General features: G+C 42.9%; 1 protein-coding gene across 1 annotated transcript in view; it reads left to right on the top strand.

Annotated features, from left to right (window-relative positions):
- The window catches only part of LPIN2 (lipin 2), a 324810-nt gene that overhangs the window by 238565 nt on the left and 66754 nt on the right, over nt 1–19491 (top strand). Inside the window, 1 exon segment of the mRNA XM_030213059.1 lies at nt 13736–13883. Coding sequence (XP_030068919.1) covers nt 13736–13883 — 148 coding nt within the window.

Genomic DNA, 19491 nt, shown 5'->3' with positions numbered 1-19491 from the left:
TTCTTTATAATAGTTTCCACTATTTTACCCGGCACTGACAGCAGACTTACTGGTCTGTAATTTCCCGAAACACCCCAGAACCCTTTCTAAAAATCAGCATTACATTGACCACCCTTCAATCTTCAAGTACTATAGATGTTTTTAATGAAAGGTTACAGATAGTAACAGCATATGAGCAATTTCATGTTTGAGTTCTTTCAGTACCCTCTGATGCATGCCATGAAATCCAGATGACTTACTACTCTAGAATATTTTAGATTTGGCTCAGTACATCTTCCAGGTTCACCAAGATTTCTTTCAGTTCCTCCACATCGTCAGTTGGTTGGATAATGTGTTCCTGAAATAAATGATGTAATATTTTAAAAACTGTTTTTATTCATTTTCCCTTTGATATCATATTTTTGTTTACAGATCAGAAACCACTGAGTGTGACACGTACTGTAATAGGGGAAATCAGGAGGGAGGCAACAACCTTTTTTTACATCACTAATTTGAAGATAGCTATTTGTATGGCCAGCCTTCTCAGGATATCTTTACCCAGACAATGCTGAATGTCAGCGCTGTCCATATATGTTAACCAAACATTCCCCTCTTCCCTTGTACTTTTAACTGGTTCTATTTTGTTTGGTTGCCATTTTAAAATTCTAAGATTTGTTCACATAGCTCTTGAAATTAGCAGACAGATTTTTGAGATATAAGTGTGTATATGTGAAAAGAACAGGATAATTGGAAATGGAATGGAAAGGATTCCATTGTTGGCTTGATTGCTATGCTAGAGACTGACACTAGTAGTTCTCCCAAGTGGTGGTCACCTGTGCTGACCAGTCCCCACATTGCACCGTTTTATCAATATCAATAATATACTTATAGACTGCTGTTTCCACCAAAATACGTTCAATGTGATACACAATCAGACATTAAAAATTTAAAACACAGTGATCAATTCAAGATCCAGAAAAATTTCCCCAAAATACATAATGTAACAAAAACTTACAAAACATACAGTTATATTTCTTCAAATAGCCAAACTTTAGCTTTTGAAATTTCAAATAATTTCACTCTAATCTTAAATGAAGAGGGAAAGCGTTCCAAAGAAACACACCCTTGATGGAAAATAGTCTTTGCTACACTAAGGAAATGAATTTTTCTAAGGGAAGGGGGGGAGGTGAAGGACCAAATTACATAACCGAGATGAATACCTGTTTAAAGGGACAAGAACAATATTTATCAGCAGTTCCAAAGCTGTACCATAAAGTTTGATAAAACAAACAGGCCACCTAAAGATGATGCATTCATTAACTGGAAGCCAGTGAAGTTTGGTAAAGTTTAAAAACTGGTCTAACCACAGTATTTTGGATGAGCTGTAACTTTCTCAAATTCCTTGAGGATAACCCCAAAGGGCATTGCAATAATCCAAGCGCAGAAGAATAAGCATCTGGACCATAACAGCAAACATTGTTTGGTCAAAAATGGATCTTATTAACCTACGTTGTGTTAATCTAAAAAGTGTCTTTCGCCACAGGTGATTCACTTGAAAGTTGTATGTTAATGAAGAATCTAAAATGACACCCAAAACCTTAAGTTTACACTCAATAGCTAGGATTCCGTCTTTAGATAAAGTGAGACAGGTACAGTTACTCAGGTTACTCCTGAATTTCTAAACCAAAGAATCTTTGTTTTATTAGGATTTACTTATTATTCAAAGCCCAGTTCTGAATCTTATTCCCAATAAAATAATATCCTCAAGAATCAACATGGTTAAGAGGAACCGGTTACAACAACAAAATGTCATCAGCATAAGAGAGGAACATCTCCCCTAAACCTAGTTCAATTTTTCCCAGTGATAACATAGAATATTAGACAATACCAGAGACATTGGGAGCCCCTGAGGGACCCCACAGCCTGGAAACCAGGGTTTTGAAAGTGAATTATTTTGCCTAACAGTATAATTGTGGTTGTTAAGAAATTCTTAGAACCTCTTGTGAACTTTACCATTGATAACCAGTCTCGAGGCGTCGAGCGAAGGCGAAGAAGCACAGTCATCGATCTCCTTCCATGCACGGTACCAAGAGCTCCGGGGAGCCGAGGGAGTCTGCACACGAGAAGCATCGGCACCGGGAGGACCGCTCACCCTCCATACAAGAAGTGCCGATGTGTCGGTCATCTGACAGCCTGGTACCGGCTCTTGAGCCCCCTCAGATTCTGGCACCGGCCCCCCAGCCTTTTCCGATGGAAGCTCTCGACGAGTGCCTCAGGGCCCTTCTTCCAGAGCTTCTGGAAGGGTTGCTTCGCTGTCTGCTTTGGTGTCGTGGGGTGCTTGCGCCTTCCGCACCAACTAGAGGCGGAATCTGGGCCATCACTTGTGAGGAAGTCTCCGATCTCGGTACCATTTGCGGTGCCAGCGTCGGCTGCCACCCGGCTTGATTCCCTCTCAACGTCGGTGGAGGAAGCTTCACCGGAGTCTAGGCAAGGGTCGACTTCTCAACACCCTCCACAAGGTCGTCGATCCTCGACGTTGAGGCAGGCTCAGGTTCAGGCTGCTCTTAGAGAGCTTTTCTCCGACACCGATGAAGAGCGCTTGTGGGAGGTGGAGGAGGACCCCAGGTACTTTTCGGAGGAAGAGTCATGTGGCCTCCCCTCTGATTCCACTCCACCAATTGAAACTAGGATATCTCCACATGAGTCTTTCTTTCTTATCCTTTGTGCGGGAAATGTCTAAGAACATTCCATTCCCTATGGAGGTTGTGGATAAGCCCAGGGCTGAGATGCTCGAGGTTCTGGATTATCCTTCTCCACCTGCTGAGGTTGCAACGCCCCCCCCCCCCCCCCCCCTCCACAGTACACTCAGGGAAGTGCTGATGCGGAATTGGTCTTGCCCTCTCTCTAATCCAGTGGTCCCCAAGAAATCAGAGTACCAGTACAGAGTCCATGGAGAGCCTGTAATGGTGAAGACCCAACTTCCTCACAATTCCATGAAGGTGGACTCTGCTCTCAGAAGAGCCAAGAGTACTAGAGACTATGCCTCGGTGCCCCCCAGGCAGAGAGTCTAGGACCTTGAATTCTTTTGGGAGGAGAATGTATCAGGCCGCAATGCTCGCCGCCAAGATCCAAACATACCAGCTCTATACAAGCATTCACTTATGGAACTCGGTGAGGCAACTGTCCACTTTAGTTGAAGCACTTCCTCCGGAGCTTGCTGAACCTTTTCACCAGGTGGTCAGGCAGCAGAAGGTGTGTCGCAAATTCCTGGCCAGGGGGTCTTACGACACTTTTGATGTGGCATCCCAAGTAGCTGCCCAAGGTATAGTGATGCGCAGACTCTCATGGCTGCGTGTCTCTGACCTGAATCAGAAGACCCAACAGCGAATGGTGGATGTTCCTTGCCGGGGGATAATCTTTTTGGTGAAAAAGTAGAGGACATGGTCGATCAGATTAAAAAGCATCATGGCGCCATGGATTCTCTCTCCCGCTGGACGTCTTCTGCTACTGCCTGCTCTTCCAGGAGGGTTTTTTGGAGAGAAGAGGAGTGCTCCCTATTCCTATAACAGGCAGGCATAGGTACACTCCTGCTTCTCAGCAGCCGGTTCAGGATCACCCCCCAGCATGCATGTTCTCGTCGCCGTGTGCCTAAGGCCCCTAGGGCTCCCCAGGGCTTTTGACTGGCTCCAGTGCAGCATAGCTGCAATAAAAGTGTCCGTGCCGGATGGCTTGCCTGTCGGGGGTGGGGGGGGGAGGTTGATATTTTTTCACCAAAGGTGGCCTCTTATAACCTCCAACAAACAAAACAGTGAAGAGGACCAACAAAAGAAAAAAGACAAAATAAGAAATAAAAAATGATGATGAAAGAACTAAAAAAAAATCCAAGTATATATAAAAAAATGTAAGGCGTCCACATTTGGTTGTTGAAATTAAAAAATAAACTCTATTTATCAATGGATAGCAGGGAGAAAGGGACTCGACACAGCTGTGTTTCGGCCATATAGGCCTGCGTCAGGAGTCTATGCAAATAAAAACACATAATGTAAAATGAATAAAATTTTCTGTTTAAACAATGTTTTGAACTCATTATTAAATATAGATATTTTCTGTATATTACACACCTCCATTTATAACGTTCAGTGCATCCATATATTTACCTTCTCATTTTAACAATTTATTCAATTTTATTATCACATTAGGGAGCTTGTTGATTTATTTGACGAACCTGCATCCTACATCGTAGTAAACAGCGCAGCGCTCCCCCCCTTTTTTTTTTTTTTGAGTATTACAAACTGCCCTGCTTTTTGTCTTACAATTACTACCTATCCAGTATAAGCTCCTTATTGTATGCAATGGTTAATTTGGAACAATAGTGCTTATGACTTTGCTAATGGGCAATTCAATGATTTTGCTAATTTAATCATTGACTCCATCCTTTCCAATTTTGAACCAGTCGGAAATGACGTCGTGTATTTCGGTTGTCTTTTGGCGGGATATTTTAAAATAGTTTGGAAACACTAGCTCTGTTTAATCTCTGATCCCCGCTGGTTTTTGTTTTAAATACTGTTCAACGCTATCTCATTAGAAAGAGGTAAGGACAGTAAACCCGTACGCTATTCCATTTTTATTATGTATAACCTTGTATAAAATTGGAGTTAGATTATCATACTTCTAACTAGATACTTGTGACTAGATAATGCCATAATCGTTCTATCTTGAGTTGATCTGAACGAGTTGATATGAAGCTGTACGTATTCAGTTATATAGATACGCGACAGCTTAGAGTGGCCGCGTAAAACAATGTTTAAAATATTTTCAACGATACACATTATTATGTAGGGAAGATTAGAGAAAATGCTTTACTTCACTTGCCACCCTTATTACATTTTTGTATACAATCAGTGCATGTCTAAGACTGATAGAAATATAAAGACATTTCTCTAAGAAATAGATTTTTCTTTAGCGACATTTGCGATATCACCATACCATGTAGTTTAGAGGTTCTCCGTGAACATCAGCGCGTAAGGAAGTTTAGTGACAGTCTAGAAGATTGGTAAGTTATTTTTGTAAAAAATAAGCTAAGGTACAAGCTTTTTGTTGTCATACTGATAAATACTGTTTGTTTAAAATAAAATAGCGGGTTCAGTTCTAAGTTCCGTTTTGCTATAGAATACGCCATGCAGCTTGAAGTTGCTTTATGTAACAACATCTAGTGTGATATGTGAATATAAAGAAAAGGTTGGCGACAATGCATCATTAGTTTTGCTACTTTTGTAACATCTTCTGTTATAATTAGCGTTTTTTGTTACATTTCCTATAAAAAATCATCCAGTTTAATAACAATGGTTACTTTATGATAATGACGAATTTTTGCAATACATTGGATTAGTCTTTTTTTATTATCGTCATTATGATTTTTTTGTAGATATACACATTCTCTGCCCATTTGGATAGTATATAAGATCAGTATACACTGAGAAGGTAAATTATGGTTCTTCATATATTTTTGATTTTTTCTTATTATATACATAACACCACTTTTTTGTTTATCTTTTAAATACAACATTTGATACTGCTCATATTAAAAATGATATGTGTCAATACTATGATTGATATAGGACACTGCTCTTGCATATCTGCTCTATTTTATCTTTGCTAGTTCCCAATTAGTGCATTGTATGATGTTTGTCACCTAGTGGGTTGAATAACCATTAGATTTATATATACACATTCCCTTGTGTTCTTTTAATAGAATGCTTTTGGTGTTTTGATATGTTATATAAATACGTGACCAGTTAAAATTTTGCTTTTTTGCATTTTAGACCTTCATATTTTATATTTATGTACTCGTTTTGCTGCTTTTGATACGAGATAAAAAAAGTTTTGTTAGATAACACCTCTTGTAACAGAAATTTTAGCCATTTGTAATGTCCCTCGATGATATTACTATATGTTTTAACATTTATATGATTTATTCATTTTACATTATTTGTGTTTTTATTTGCATAGACTCCTGACGCAGGCCTATATGGCCGAAACACAGCTGTGTTGAGTCCCTTTCTCCCTGCTATCCATTGATAAATAAAGTTTATTTTTTAATTTCAACAACCAAGTGTGGACGCCTTACATTTTTTTATATATACTTGGATTTTTTTTTAGTTCTTTCATCATCATTTTTTTATTTTTTATTTTTTTCTTATTTTGTCTTTTTTCTTTTGTTGGTCCTCTTCGCTGTTTTGTTTGTTGCTATTTTGTGCGAAGACTGGTTTCTTCTGTTTTTTGCGCTCTTATAACCTCCGACAGGTGGGTTCTTCAAATAGTCCGGTTGGGATACACTCTCAATCTGGTTTCCAAGCCTCCAAATTGCCCACCAGGAGCTCAATCCTTCAGCTTCCAGCACAAGCATGTAGTTGTAGAGGAACTCTCCGTCCTTCTAAAAGCCAATGCGGTCGAACCCAGGGGAAGAAGGGCTGGGATTCTATTCCAGGTACTTCCTTGTGCAAAAGAAAACAGGGGGGGATGCGTCCCATCCTAGACCTAAGGGCCCTGAACAAATTCCTTCTCCGAGAAAAGTTCAGGATGGTTTCCCTGGGCACTCTTCTTCCCATGATTCAGGAAAACGATTGGCTATACTCTCTGGACTTAAAGAATGCCTATACTCACATCTCGATACTTCCAGCTCACAGGAAGTATCTTCAATTTCGACTGGGAACGCGGCACTTTCAGTACTGTGTACTGCCCTTTGGCCTCTTATCTGTGCCCAGGGTCTTCACAAAGCGGCAGTTGTCACAGCATCGCTACGCAGACTGGGAGTGCATGTGTTCCCTTATCTCGACAATTGGCTGGTGAAGAGCACCTCAGAGGCAAGAGCTCTACAGTCCATGCGCACGACTATTCAATTGCTCAAACTACTGGTGTTTGTAATCAATTATCCGAAGTCCCACCTTGTCCCAATTCAAAAATTGGAATTCTTTGGAGCTCTGTTGGACACACAGACATCTCGAGCTTATCTTACCCGGCAAGGGCAGACAACCTACTGCCCCTTGTGTCCTTGGCGCAAGCCTCTCAACAGATCGCAGCTCAGCAGATGTTGAGACTCTTAGGGCACATGGCTTCCACAGTTCATGTGACTCCCTTGGCACGCCTACATATGAGATCAGCTCAATGGACCCTAGCTTCCCAGTGGTGCCAAGCCACAGGGGATCTAGAGGATGTAATTCATCTGTCCACCGACTTCTCCAGTTCCCTTCAGTGGTGGACCATTCGATCCAATCTGACCTTGGGACGTCCATTCCAAATTCCTCAGCCACAAAAAGAACTGACGACGGATGCATCCCTCCTAGTGTGGGGAGCCCATGTAGATGGTCTTCACGCTTAGGGAGCTTGATCCCTTCAGGAAAAGGATCTTCAGATCATTCTTCTGGAGTTACGAGCGATCTGGAACGCTCTCAAGGCTTTCAGAGATCGGTTGTCCAATCATATTTCAATTCAGACAGACAATCAGGTTGCAGTGTATTATACCAACAAGCAGGGGGGCACCGGAACTTGCTTTCTGTGTCAGGAAGCCGTCAGAATGTGGCTTTGGGCACACCACCACGGTATGCTTCTTCAGGCCAAGTATCTGGCAGGCATAAAAAACAGTCTGGCCGACAGATTGAGCAGGATTATGCAACCTCACAAGTGGTCACTAAACATGGACGTTTTCCGCAAGATCTTCTGAGCGTGGGGCACCCCCTCAGTGAATCTTTTTGCCTCTCAGTTCTGCTCCAGACTTCAAGCCCACGACAAACTAGCGTCAGATGCCTTTCTCCTTCATTGGGGAACAGGCCATCTGTATGCATATCCTCCCGTACCTCTGGTAGGGAAAACTTTGCTGAAGCAAGACCATGGAACCATGATTCTGATTGCGCCCTTTTGGCCCCGTCAGATCTGGTTCCCTCTTCTTGAATTGTCCTCCGAAGAACCGTGGAGATTGGAGTGTTTTCCGACCCTCATCACCCAGAACAAGGGGTCGCTTCTACATCCCAGCCTCCAGTCTCTGGCTCTCACTGCCTGGATATTGAGAGCTATAGAGGTTGCCTCTTTAGGTCTGTCAGAGGGTGTCTCCTGAGTCTTGGTTGCTTCCAGGAAAGATTCCACGAAAAGGTGTTATTCTTTCAAATAGAGGAGGTTTGCCATCTGGTGTGACAGCAAGGCCCTAGATCCTCTTTCTTGTCCTACACAGACCCTGCTTGAATACCTTCTACACTTGTCAGAGTCTGATCTCAGGACCAACTCCGTAAGAGTTCACCTTAGTGCGATTAGTGCTTATCATCAACATGTAGAAGGTCAGCCTTTAGTAATTCTCTGGACAGCCTTTAGTAATTCATTTCATGAGAGGTTTGCTTTTGTCAAAGCCCCCAGTCAAACCTCCACCAGTGTCATGGGATCTCAACGTCGTTCTCACCCAGCTGATGAAAGCTCCTTTTGAGCCACTTAATTCCTGGCATCTGAAGTACTTGACCTGGAAGGTCATTTTCTTGGTGGCTGTTACTTCCGCTCATAGAGTCAGTGAGCTCCAGAGTAGTCCTCCACACTCACCCTAAGTTCTTGCCGAAGGTGGTGTCAGAGTTCCATCTGAACCAGTCAGTTGTCTTGCCAACATTTTTTCCCCGTCCACATACCCGCCCTGGTGAGGACAAGTTGCACACCTTGGACTGTAAGAGAGCATTGGCCTTTTATGTGGAGCGGACAAAGCCCTATAGACAGTCTGCCCAGTTGTTTGTTTCTTTTGATCCCAACAGGAGGGGAGTCGCCATCGGAAAACGCACCATCTCTAATTGGCTAGCAGATTGCATTTCCTTCACTTATTCCCAAGCTGGGCTGACTCTGGAGGGCCATATCACCGCTCATAATGTTAGAACCATGGCTACTTCGGTGGCTCACATGAAGTCAGCCTCCATTGAAGAGATTTGCAAGGCTGCAACATGGTCATCAGTCCTCACATTCACATCTCACTACTGCTTTCAGCAGGATACCCGATGCAACAGTCGGTTTGGGCAGTCGGTACTGCAGAATCTGTTTGGGGTTTAGAATCCAACTCCACCCTCCTAGGCCCATTTATGTTCTGTTCCATGCTGCACTCTCACTTAGTTGTGTTTCTTTTTAGGTCAATCCATGTTATGTCCTCGCCGTTGCGAGGCCCAATTGACCGAAGTTTTTTGTTTTGAGTGAGCCTGGATGCTAGGATACCCCATCATGAGAATATTCAGCCTGCTTGTTCTCGGAGAAAATTAAGATATATACCTGTAGCAGGTATTCTCCGAGGACAGCAGGCTAAATATTCTCACAACCCGCCCTCCTCCCCTTTGAAGTTGTTCCAGTTTTCTCTTTTGCTGTTTACTTAACTAGTAAGGACACGCTCGCGTCGCGGGCGGGAAGCCGGTCGCGCATGCGCAGTGTGCTCGGGCCCGCGTGACAGAGCGTTCTACAAACTTCTAGTTTTTTCTAAAGAGTTCTGGTCTCCTGCTGTCCTCGGAGAATACCTGCTACAGGTATGTATCTTCATTTTACACAGGACTTCAAGGGGATCTCTTCAAAAGACTACAAACTGCTCAAAACACTTCCGCATGTCTCATATTCAGACTACCACATTTCACCAATGCAACACCCTTCTGTATGTTTTGCATTGGCTAACAATAAAAGATAGACTATCATTCAAGCTATGTACCTTCATTCACAAAAGTTTGTATGGTTCAGCCCCAATATACATAAACAACCTCCTTGAATTACCCTCACGTAATGCCTCTAAATCATCTAGAGAATATCTTATCCTATATTTCCCAAATTGTAAGAAAGTAACCTACAAAACAGTCCATACTGCTGACTTTTCATATCAAGGCACTAACATTTGGAACTCCTTACCTAAAACCATCAACTGCACCGATGACTATTTGTTATTCTGAAGTCTACTGAAAACTCATTTCTTCGGTCTAGCCTTTAACGAAATAAGCACTCTTCTCAAATAAACTCATGGCATTAATTTTTACCTCATCCCACCTCCCACTACTCCTGTCTATCCCAGTTAATCCTAGCCTTTTACATTTTTCCTCCATATTTCAATTATCTAGCTTAAATCACTAAGTGTTTAATTACATCTGTTCCTGTTTCAAGTTTTACTGGTCTAACATTATATGATGTATTTTACTTTCTGTTAATATTCTGAATATGTTCATGTTTTTCTAATTGTTATGTAAGCCACATTGAACCTGAGTTCTACTTGGGCTAATGTGGGATATAAATGTCATAAGCAAATATTTTCTACAGCTAACTCTGGAGGATAGTCAGATCATAAATTCCTGTTATATTCCTGAGGGCTCTAGGGTAGTTAATCAGGAAGGGGAAATGGGCAATATAAATTGTCCACACAACCTTGATCTTACTAGATTTTTTGAAACTTCTCAAGATCTTATAACTTAAAGAGCAACCCTGGTAGTTTCTCTTTCTTCTGTGGAAAAGAAAGTATTGATTTTGAACTCTTATTTTCAGAAAAAGAGCATACCGTTTTGTGGTCAAAACCATGTTAATGTTTCCCGACGTAAGGCCTTCCTCTTGCTAAAACCAAGGGTTTTTGCAGTGAGAAGTACCATCTTTTTGAAATTTCTTTGCAAATTCCTGATCACGTGGGCAATTCTTTTGTTTTCTATACACTTGGAGTATTTCCTTGTTGATAAAAAGTGAGAACTTTGGTTTAATTTATTTACAGGTTATTCAAGTGTTTAAAAAAACCCTGTATATTCTTTATTTTCTCATAATGTTATTTTTCTTTTTAGTTCCATTGTCCTCCCTTAACATGGACTATTAGGAAGTAATGTGAATTTTTTTTAGGGTTTTTTTTCTGCCTGTTTCTTATGTTGCTTATGATGTAAAAAAAATGTTTAAAATTAGTAACATTAAAATCAACATCACTCTCTAAATGCAAGTTTAAGTCCCCTGATACAATTAATCTAGAGAACTGACAAATAGCTTGAGTTGTTATATCAAACAAAATTAATTCAGTTTTAGCCCAAGACCCAGGGTGCTGATATATTAAAAAGCCTATTGCTCTTGAACCAGTAGTACAATTAGTGACAGAATTGTCAAACTTGCAAAGCATAAATTCCACTTCAGGAAAAGTACCCGAGTGTTTAACAGATTAAAGAATCTTTTATAAAATATAGCTAGGCCACCCTTTTTTTTTTCTATCCTGTCTAGGTGAATGTGAAATTCTGTATCCAGGCAGACATAGATGAGAGATCAGAGGGCTATCTAATTCAGTTAACCATGTTTATACAACAAACAGGAAACCTAAATCAATAGAGTTCATAAGGTCCTGCAGCAAAAGTACTTTATTTACAGACCTAGCATTTACATAGGCAGCAGGTACCGGAGTGTAATCATAAGTTTTTATAGAAGTTATCTTTAGCCAAAGATCTAAGATGGAAGTAATTCCTGCCTGTAGTGAAAAGCAGAGTAGTTCTCAAAGGAGATTCTTACTCCTAGTATTATCAAGAGGTCTCCTGCCATTGACCACATCTATTCCACGGGGGCACATAGACGCACAATCCAATAAATAACTGCTAGGGTGGTAAGGCACTGGTCACAATTTGGTTTTGTGTGTAGTGGAAACCCAAACTGGGATAGATGTACAATAATCAGACAATTTTCAGGAAGACCGTTAAAAATGCCAAAAAAGGACATACAAAGAAATATTAACCAGCACATTTTAAAACCACCTAAGAAAGATACCAGTCTTAAAACGGTAAGCAAAGTCCAGTCTTCAGTTGCTTACAAAGGGGCAGGGTGTGCCCTTTTGGTATACCCCTTCGGCACAGCGCCTCAGGTTCTGGCATCTCGATAACAGAGAGATGCTGATGTCACTAGTTGGCACAAAAACATTGCTGCCGGCAACTCCTTTTGGGAAAATAAGCAAGCAGTTCTTGAGATGACAGTATCACTGGAAATTACAAGCGTTCACTGGGAAAGTAGTGACCTCAATGGTATTATAATAGTGCAGCATACAGAGTGGTAACATCCAGTTCACATCCTCCAGTCGCTGCTGTCAAATCTTTTTACCAGACTGATTGCATTGTGGAAACTGCATGTCCTGTTGCTTCTTCCTATGATTTTGCATTGACTGTACAGAAATTACCACTAGATTTCAGGGAGAAAGTGCTCAATATTAGCCATTCAGAACAACTTAATGGCAGGTGCTATTTGCTACCATGTAAAGGACCATGCTAGGCTTCTGCTCCCCAGGCAGTTTTGGGATGGGGGGAGAGAAGGAGAGTGTTGATGCTGCTGTACAGTAACATCAAAGCTGCTTTCCAGAGAGCCATTGTTTGTCATCCTTGGTTTTGGACTGTAGCAGTCATGATCAAGCTTAGATGGGAGAGAATATAAAATAACGCTATCAAAGGCTTATGCCACTTTAGTTAATATTATATTCTGGTTTGAGCTGGTAGCCCAAAGACTACCACGTCCAAAACTTTTTTTAAAACACAATTGCAGCAAACAGCTGACGCACAGTTTATGCTTCTCTCTATATTGGATTTTATACTAAACTAGTAAAAGAGGCCCGTTTCTGAGCAAATGAAACGGGTGCTAGCAAGGTTTTCGTCGCCAACACCCCCCCCCCCCCCCGCCCAATCCCTTCGTTGTTCTGCCATTGCTCCGCCCTCAACGTCATGACGTTTGACACGGAGGGCGGGGCCTGGAGCGATTTCGCAACCCCCCCCCCCCCCCCCCCGCCTCCCTCCCTGTGAACCCCTTTGTTCTGTCATCAAGGTTTTTGTCGGCAACACCCCCGCCTCCCTCCCTCCCTGCCTACCAACCCCTTTGTTGTTCTGGCATTGCTCCTCCCTCAACGTCATGACGTTTGACGCAAGGGCAGGGCCTGGAGCGATTTCCCAACCCCACCCCCTGCCTCCCTCTCTGCCAACCCCTTCGTTGTTCTGGCATTGCTCCACCCTCGAGGGCGGGGCCTGGAGCGATTTTGGTGGCTTCACCACCACGAACCTTCAAACCTTTTTGAAGGAAGTCAGGGCTTGGCTTCACTGACGTCACTGTCTTCAGAATGTTGAGGGTGAGTTTTATATATATAGATATATATAGGGAGCAATTAAATAATTTGGCATCTGTTAGGTGCCAAAAGTAAGTGGGATAGTTCACGTATTTTATAATGGAAATTATGTGCCTAATTTCTGTTATAGAATACTAACCTAAATCAGCATAAACATGTGTGCATCCTCTTATGCCATGTCTATGGCTGGCGTAAATGTTAGAGCCTAAGTGCAGCTCTTTAGTGTGTAAATTACTGTATTCTGTAAGTTAGTTGTACAAATGTTTACCCTGCCATGCTCCTCCCCAGTGAATACCCCTCCCCCTTGAAATTATGTGCTAAGGCATTGGTGTGCATCTAATAGAATACTGCTGAGCACTCAGCTCACACATATGCAGTTTAAGTGTGCATATTCACTCGTATTTGCTGGTATTCTGAAAAACATATACACACAACTAGCACCTAACTCTAGGGGGCCCTTATAGGGTTACAAGGAAAATATTTTAGATTGGAAAGTTAAGTTGTGATTGCCTTCTGCAGAACCTTTGATTAAAGTCTTATTCTGTAAAAGTTCTTCTTAAAAGCTCATGGTGGTAGGACAGTTTTCAGTACTTCAGACATACTTAGCTATGCTGTGAGAATTAAATTCTGCTCTTTCCTGTCTTTTTGATGCAACAGCAGACCACCCGAAGGTGATTCTTCCAGTGATGAAGAGTCACAGGAACTGAAACAAACACTGAAAACTGATGGTGCGGATGGGGAGCACACGAGCCCTGGAACTGCTACCTCTTACAAGAAGACTCTTCGACTGTCTTCGGATAAAATAGTAAGTGGAGATCTGCATACAAGTAGATCTTTAATTTATTCTAAACCTTACAAGACTGGTCAGAAATTCCATTTCATATTGTTCTCTTTCCCTATTTCCATCATTCTGTTTACTTCTGAGTATTTTAGGAAATTATCCTGTAAAATTACATAATTCAGTTGGGTGGATTTCCAGCATCAGCACCAGACCAGTTCAAGAATTTGTGGGTTTTGTATCCATCAACTAGCAGGTGGAGACTGAGCTGTCCAGGTTAATAATAAGGCACAGCACAATTCTATACTCTCTTAACAATTTTGTATTCTATCTCCAGCAGGTGGTAGTTGTCTGGATCTGCAGCTCCAGCACTGCATAACTTTATGGGCTCCTGAACTGGTTGGTGACTGGTACCAGCTGAGTTGGGGGAAGTTTTTTTTTTTCTACATAGGTGTTAATCCTGGGATAATACCTGGTAGTACCCAGTCTCTTTCTCCACCACCATTCCACCTCTGAATTTCCTCTGTTTTCTTTTCTGTCAGTAATAGCTGAGCTGTGCATTTTCTCTGTAAACCAGTGGGGTAAGTTTATTTAATTTCTACATTTCCTACTATTCCCTGTGGGGAGTCTCTGTAGGGCAAGTTCTGCTGCTTCTATTACCGAGGGTATGTGTGCAACCTGTTTCTTTTATGGCTGCTCCCATGGAAAGCATTAAAAGGTGCTCTCACTGTGAAGTTGACTTCAGTCCAGTGGTCTGAGGCAGGCAGAAACTCAGCCTTCTTGAGAAGAGTATTTTGCTGAGTTTGATGTAGACTGCTCTTGAGTGTCTGTGGATCCAATGGAACTCTCGGAGGAAGGCCCCATTAGTATACCATCAGACCCCTCCCCATATCGGGAAAGGAGAACGTTTCCCTAGAGAAGCTGTCCTTTGTTACTATTTGAGGAATCTTGCAAGATCCATCCTAATTTGAAGGTTGAGGACAAGCCCAGGGAAGGAAGTTGTAATGGTGCTCGTGCACAGTAACCTGCAAGCAGCATGGATTGAAGAATTGGGAGACCCTTTTTTCTGTGCAGCCTGTGCCTAAGAAGGTATACTGTATGTATACAGTCTAAAAGGCTCCTGGATTAAAGAAGCAGCAGATTCCTCAACACTCCATGGAAGTTGAATCCACTCTTAAAAGAGCCAAAATTACTAGAATACACACCTTGGTACTCCGGGACAAGATGATAGAACTCTGGAATAATTTGGGAGATAGGTTTTTCAAGGCTGTATGCTTATCTCCCACATACAATCCTACCAGCTGTTCTGTTCCCTGACAGCCTTGCACTAGTTCATAACGTGATCCTAAAATGTGAGTAATGTCTTTACTGTTATTCTCATTTCTAAGAACTCTCGCTGCTGCAGTCTCTCATTGTAAAGATATATGAGCAATGCACTGTGGGTAATGTAGTTCACAGGCAATGCAACCACACTTGTTTGGCTGTGTAAGAACTGCTATCACTGGTTGTGAGGCTGCTCAGACCTTCTCTCTCTCCCTCTCCCTCTGCCAAGCTTGGCTCTTTTGTCTTCCTGTTCAGTCTTACTATCAGAGGTCAGCCAGGTATGACCCTTCCCTCCTATCTCTAGGACTACCCCTTGCTATCCGATAGCAGGCTCTGCCCCCCATTGGTCTCTGTCTGCTCCTCCCTGTATGAAGCCCCACCACTTCCTTGTCCTTTCAGCCATGTGGGGCTTCTTCCTCCATTATAGCCAGGGCATGGAGCCCACCACCATCTCGCTCCAGACAGCTCTGTCCTGCTGAAAATCCCTGTAACGTCTAAGCCCTCGCACTCCCTGTAACGAACCTGGATTTTTTACCCTGTAAATATCTTCTTCCAAATGAGATATTGCACATTGCAGTCACCCAGCTTTGGACTATTTCTACCTGTTCAACTACTTTCCCCTCCCCCTGCAATACAACTACCTCTCTTCAGATCTCCACCTCCCACAGCCTCCAGATTCAGAAGTCTCTGTATCCTGAACATCTATCTGTGAGTAAATTATCTGTGATTTATTCAATAAAAGAGACTTTACAAAATAATAGAGACTTCAGGTGATTGCTGCGCCAGGGTTATGCTCCATGATATTGGGGCTTCTTATTATCAAGCCCCGAGAGTCATGACACCAGCTCTACATGAGAATCCACTTGTGGAACTTGGTGAGCAGTGCAGCAGAGTATGCGGACACTCTGCACAACTCCGTGAGCTAATAGCCAAGCAGAAGGAGTGCTGAAAGCAGTGGCAACCTTTGATGCTTTTTGATGTGGCATCCAGGGTCTCCGCTTTAGGTTTCGCCATTTGCAACGGTTCAGGAGAAAAATGGCAGATATTCTTTGCCAAGGTGACAGTCTTTTTGGGAACAAACTAGAGGAGGTCACTGACCTCATCAGAAAGCATACTAATACCATAATGTCCCCATCTTAGCCCACTCCTCCTGTGGCCTCCACCTCTAATACCATAATGTTCCCATCTTAGCCCACTCCTCCTGTGGCCTCCACCTCTAAGGTTTTCATTCATTAGCCAGAGGAGATCCTATATTTTTGTTTTGTTTTTATAGGGTTTTGTGTGACGTATATTGTATATGTTTTGTAATCCGCTTTGGATAATAGCGGAATATAAATTACAATAAATGAATGAGGGAGGTCATGTGATGCAGTAGGAGCAGGCAGATGTGTTTTGTTGTGCTCCTGAGCACCCCCCCCCCCTCCCCCCAGCCTACATGTTTGCTACTCACCATTCATTTGGAGATACTCTTGGATTTTTTTTCTTCTTGGCTGTCTTCCCTCAGTCTTTGGATAAATAATATAACCCGCTCCAGAGCTGAAACCACACTGAAAGGCTGGTGCAAAAACCAAGCCTTATGAAGACAAAATGGCGGAGGGCAGTGGAGCACGGGCTTTACCACTCACTGCTCTTACTCCTCCAGTGGTCCAAGTCCTCGACCCTCATCTAGGTCAGCTTTTAGGGCAAATGAGTAATTTATAGGCTGTTCTGGCAGAAACCTCCCAGAGAACGGGAAAGTTGGAGGCATGAGTCCCAATGATAGAGGACTCTAAAAGAACAACGGCAGGAGAGATGGAGTCATTGTGGGAACAGCTATGCATGCAGGCTGTAAAGCTTGAAGATCTGGACAACCGCTCCCACAGGGATAATTTGCGCTTCATTGGACTCCCGAAACAATATCTGATGCCCGCTTAATTGCAGTCCTGGAGGACTGGCTGGCTAAGGAGCTGCTCCTTACTTGATGGCAGTGGCCTGCTCTGTCTGGAGAGGGCTCATAGGCTTGGGAGGGGCAGATTCAACCCAGTACTGTCATAGTCAAGGTTCACAGTTATGCCCATAAAACCGCACTGCTTTGCAGCTACAAGGCCAAAAGGGATGCTTTATAGTTCGAAGACATCTAAATCCGTATTTTCCAAGATTACTCTCCAGCTCTAATGGAACAATGGCGAGCCTATATACTAGACGCAAAGCTAGATGGGGCGCAGGGGGAGCAGTCGCTCCCCCTAATGGATTTTGGCTGAAGCGGCAGCTGTGCGCAGTCCTTTTCCCTCTAAGCTGCATGTAGTGGCCACGAACCTGCCTCACTTCCATCGTGCCTCTTCTGCTCCAGCACAGCGTCAACAGCAGCAAAACAAACAACTTCTATCGCTTTTCCTCTGCCATGAGGAGGAAGATATTCATAGAGCTGTATGCGAATATTGTTACACCAAAAACCTGTATATACTGTACTTTTACAAATAAAAAAAAACAGTGAATAAAATATATTTATAAAATGCACAATATAATAAGTAAGCTGTTCTTTACAAGAAGGCTACATGAAATGATAATTTTGTGGTGTTCATTGTACACTTTTGCTACCTAACAGGGTCACAAAGGAACCTAATCCCCTTTTTCCCATAGGATCAATGGTTCCGTATTCGTGTTTTTGGTATTCACAGCATTTTCTAGGAACCTACCCCAGCGAGTAGCAAGAACAAGAACAGACTACTATTATGTTGCCCAATTTGCCAGTTTTCCTAAGTTCTGTAAACATTTCTTCATCTGTCTGTTCTGTCCTGGTGGATGGTAGTACAGCCCTACCAGTATACTCTTTCCCTTTACACATGAAATTTCTATCCAGAAGGATTCTACGCTGCTTATATGTATTTATTTTGTTTGACCCAATTTGTTCTTTAACATATAGTACAACCCCCCATCCAATTTGATCCACTCTATCATTGCGATGTAATTTGTACCCTGTTAACACAGTGTCCCATTGATTTTCCTCCTTCCACCAGGTCTCTCAGATTCCTATTATGTCTACCTCTTCATTTAGTGCTATCTACTCCAACTCTCCTATCTTAATTTTTAGGCTACTTGCATTTCTATATAGACACTTCAAATTATGTTTTTTCCTAGCATCTACAAGCTGCTTTGGTGGGGATGATGTGCATCCTTAGTACTCAGTTCTCCCATGAAACACTCCTGGCTTTCTTTCACTATTATTGAAACCTCTCTATCGGGATTCCCTAAAGATCCCATTTCGATAGTATCCTTCAAGGTTACTCCACACTAAACTATGTGCTTCTGGGCTGCTGCTTCCATCCTGGTTAAGGTGGAGCCCATCTTTTTGGAACAGGCTCTCCCTTTCCCTGAATGTTGTCCAGTTCCTAAAAAATCTAAATCCCTCATCCCTGCACCATCATCTCAACCATTCATTTAGATTGCAGAACTCTGCCTGTCTCTTGGGCCCTGCGCTTGGAACGTGGAGCATTTCTGAAAATGCTACCGTGGAGGATCTGGATTTCAGCTTTCTACCTAAGAACCTGAATTTGCCTTCCAGAACCTCCCTCCCACATTTTCCTATGTCATTGGTACCCACATATACTAAGACAGCCGGCTCCTCTCCAGTATTATCTAAAATCCTGTCTAGGTGATGCGCAAGATCCACTATCTTCGCACCAGGAAGGCAGGTGATCAGGTGATCCCCACACCCAGCAGCTACCCAGCTATTTTCATGTGTAATGATCGAATCACCAACTACAATAGCTGTCCTAATCCTTCCCTCCTGGGCAGAAGCTCCTAGAGAGACATCCTCAGTGTGAAAGGATATTGCATCCCCTGGTGGGGATGCAATCCTCTGACAGTCTGATTGCCCCCCAACAGTCTAACCCCTGAGAATAAGACCCCCACCCCATACATTCAGACTTTGACCAGTTTCATACCCCATCCCTTGACAACACCTTCTGAGATCCACTCAGTCAGCTCTGATGGGCGGCAGCGATCCCCTTCTGCTGCCACCTGGTCAGAGTCTGCTTCCAGAGTGACACGTCTGCCCGCTCTGCAGGATTTCTGCTAATGGGCAGAGGCACCTTTTTAGCAGCAGGCTCCGACCAGATGTCAGCAGAAGGGAAGGTGATTGGGCTATGTGTGGGAGGGGGTTGCATTGTTGGGAGAAGGGGGCAGGGGGTTGGGCATGTGCCGCCACGACTGGCCAGTGTGTTTCATTTTTATAGACTGGGCCACTTCTGGGTTAGATAGTGTTGTGTGAGTACTCTCATGTTAGCTGCCACTGCAGGTAATGCGCTGCTGTGTGGTATGTATCTGCCCCACT

The sequence above is a fragment of the Microcaecilia unicolor genome, chromosome 1 (assembly GCF_901765095.1).
Source record: "Microcaecilia unicolor chromosome 1, aMicUni1.1, whole genome shotgun sequence".
NCBI classification, from domain to species: Eukaryota; Metazoa; Chordata; class Amphibia; order Gymnophiona; family Siphonopidae; genus Microcaecilia; species Microcaecilia unicolor.
Note: the sequence above shows the minus strand (reverse complement) of the source record. Positions and strands in the feature narration are given on the sequence as shown.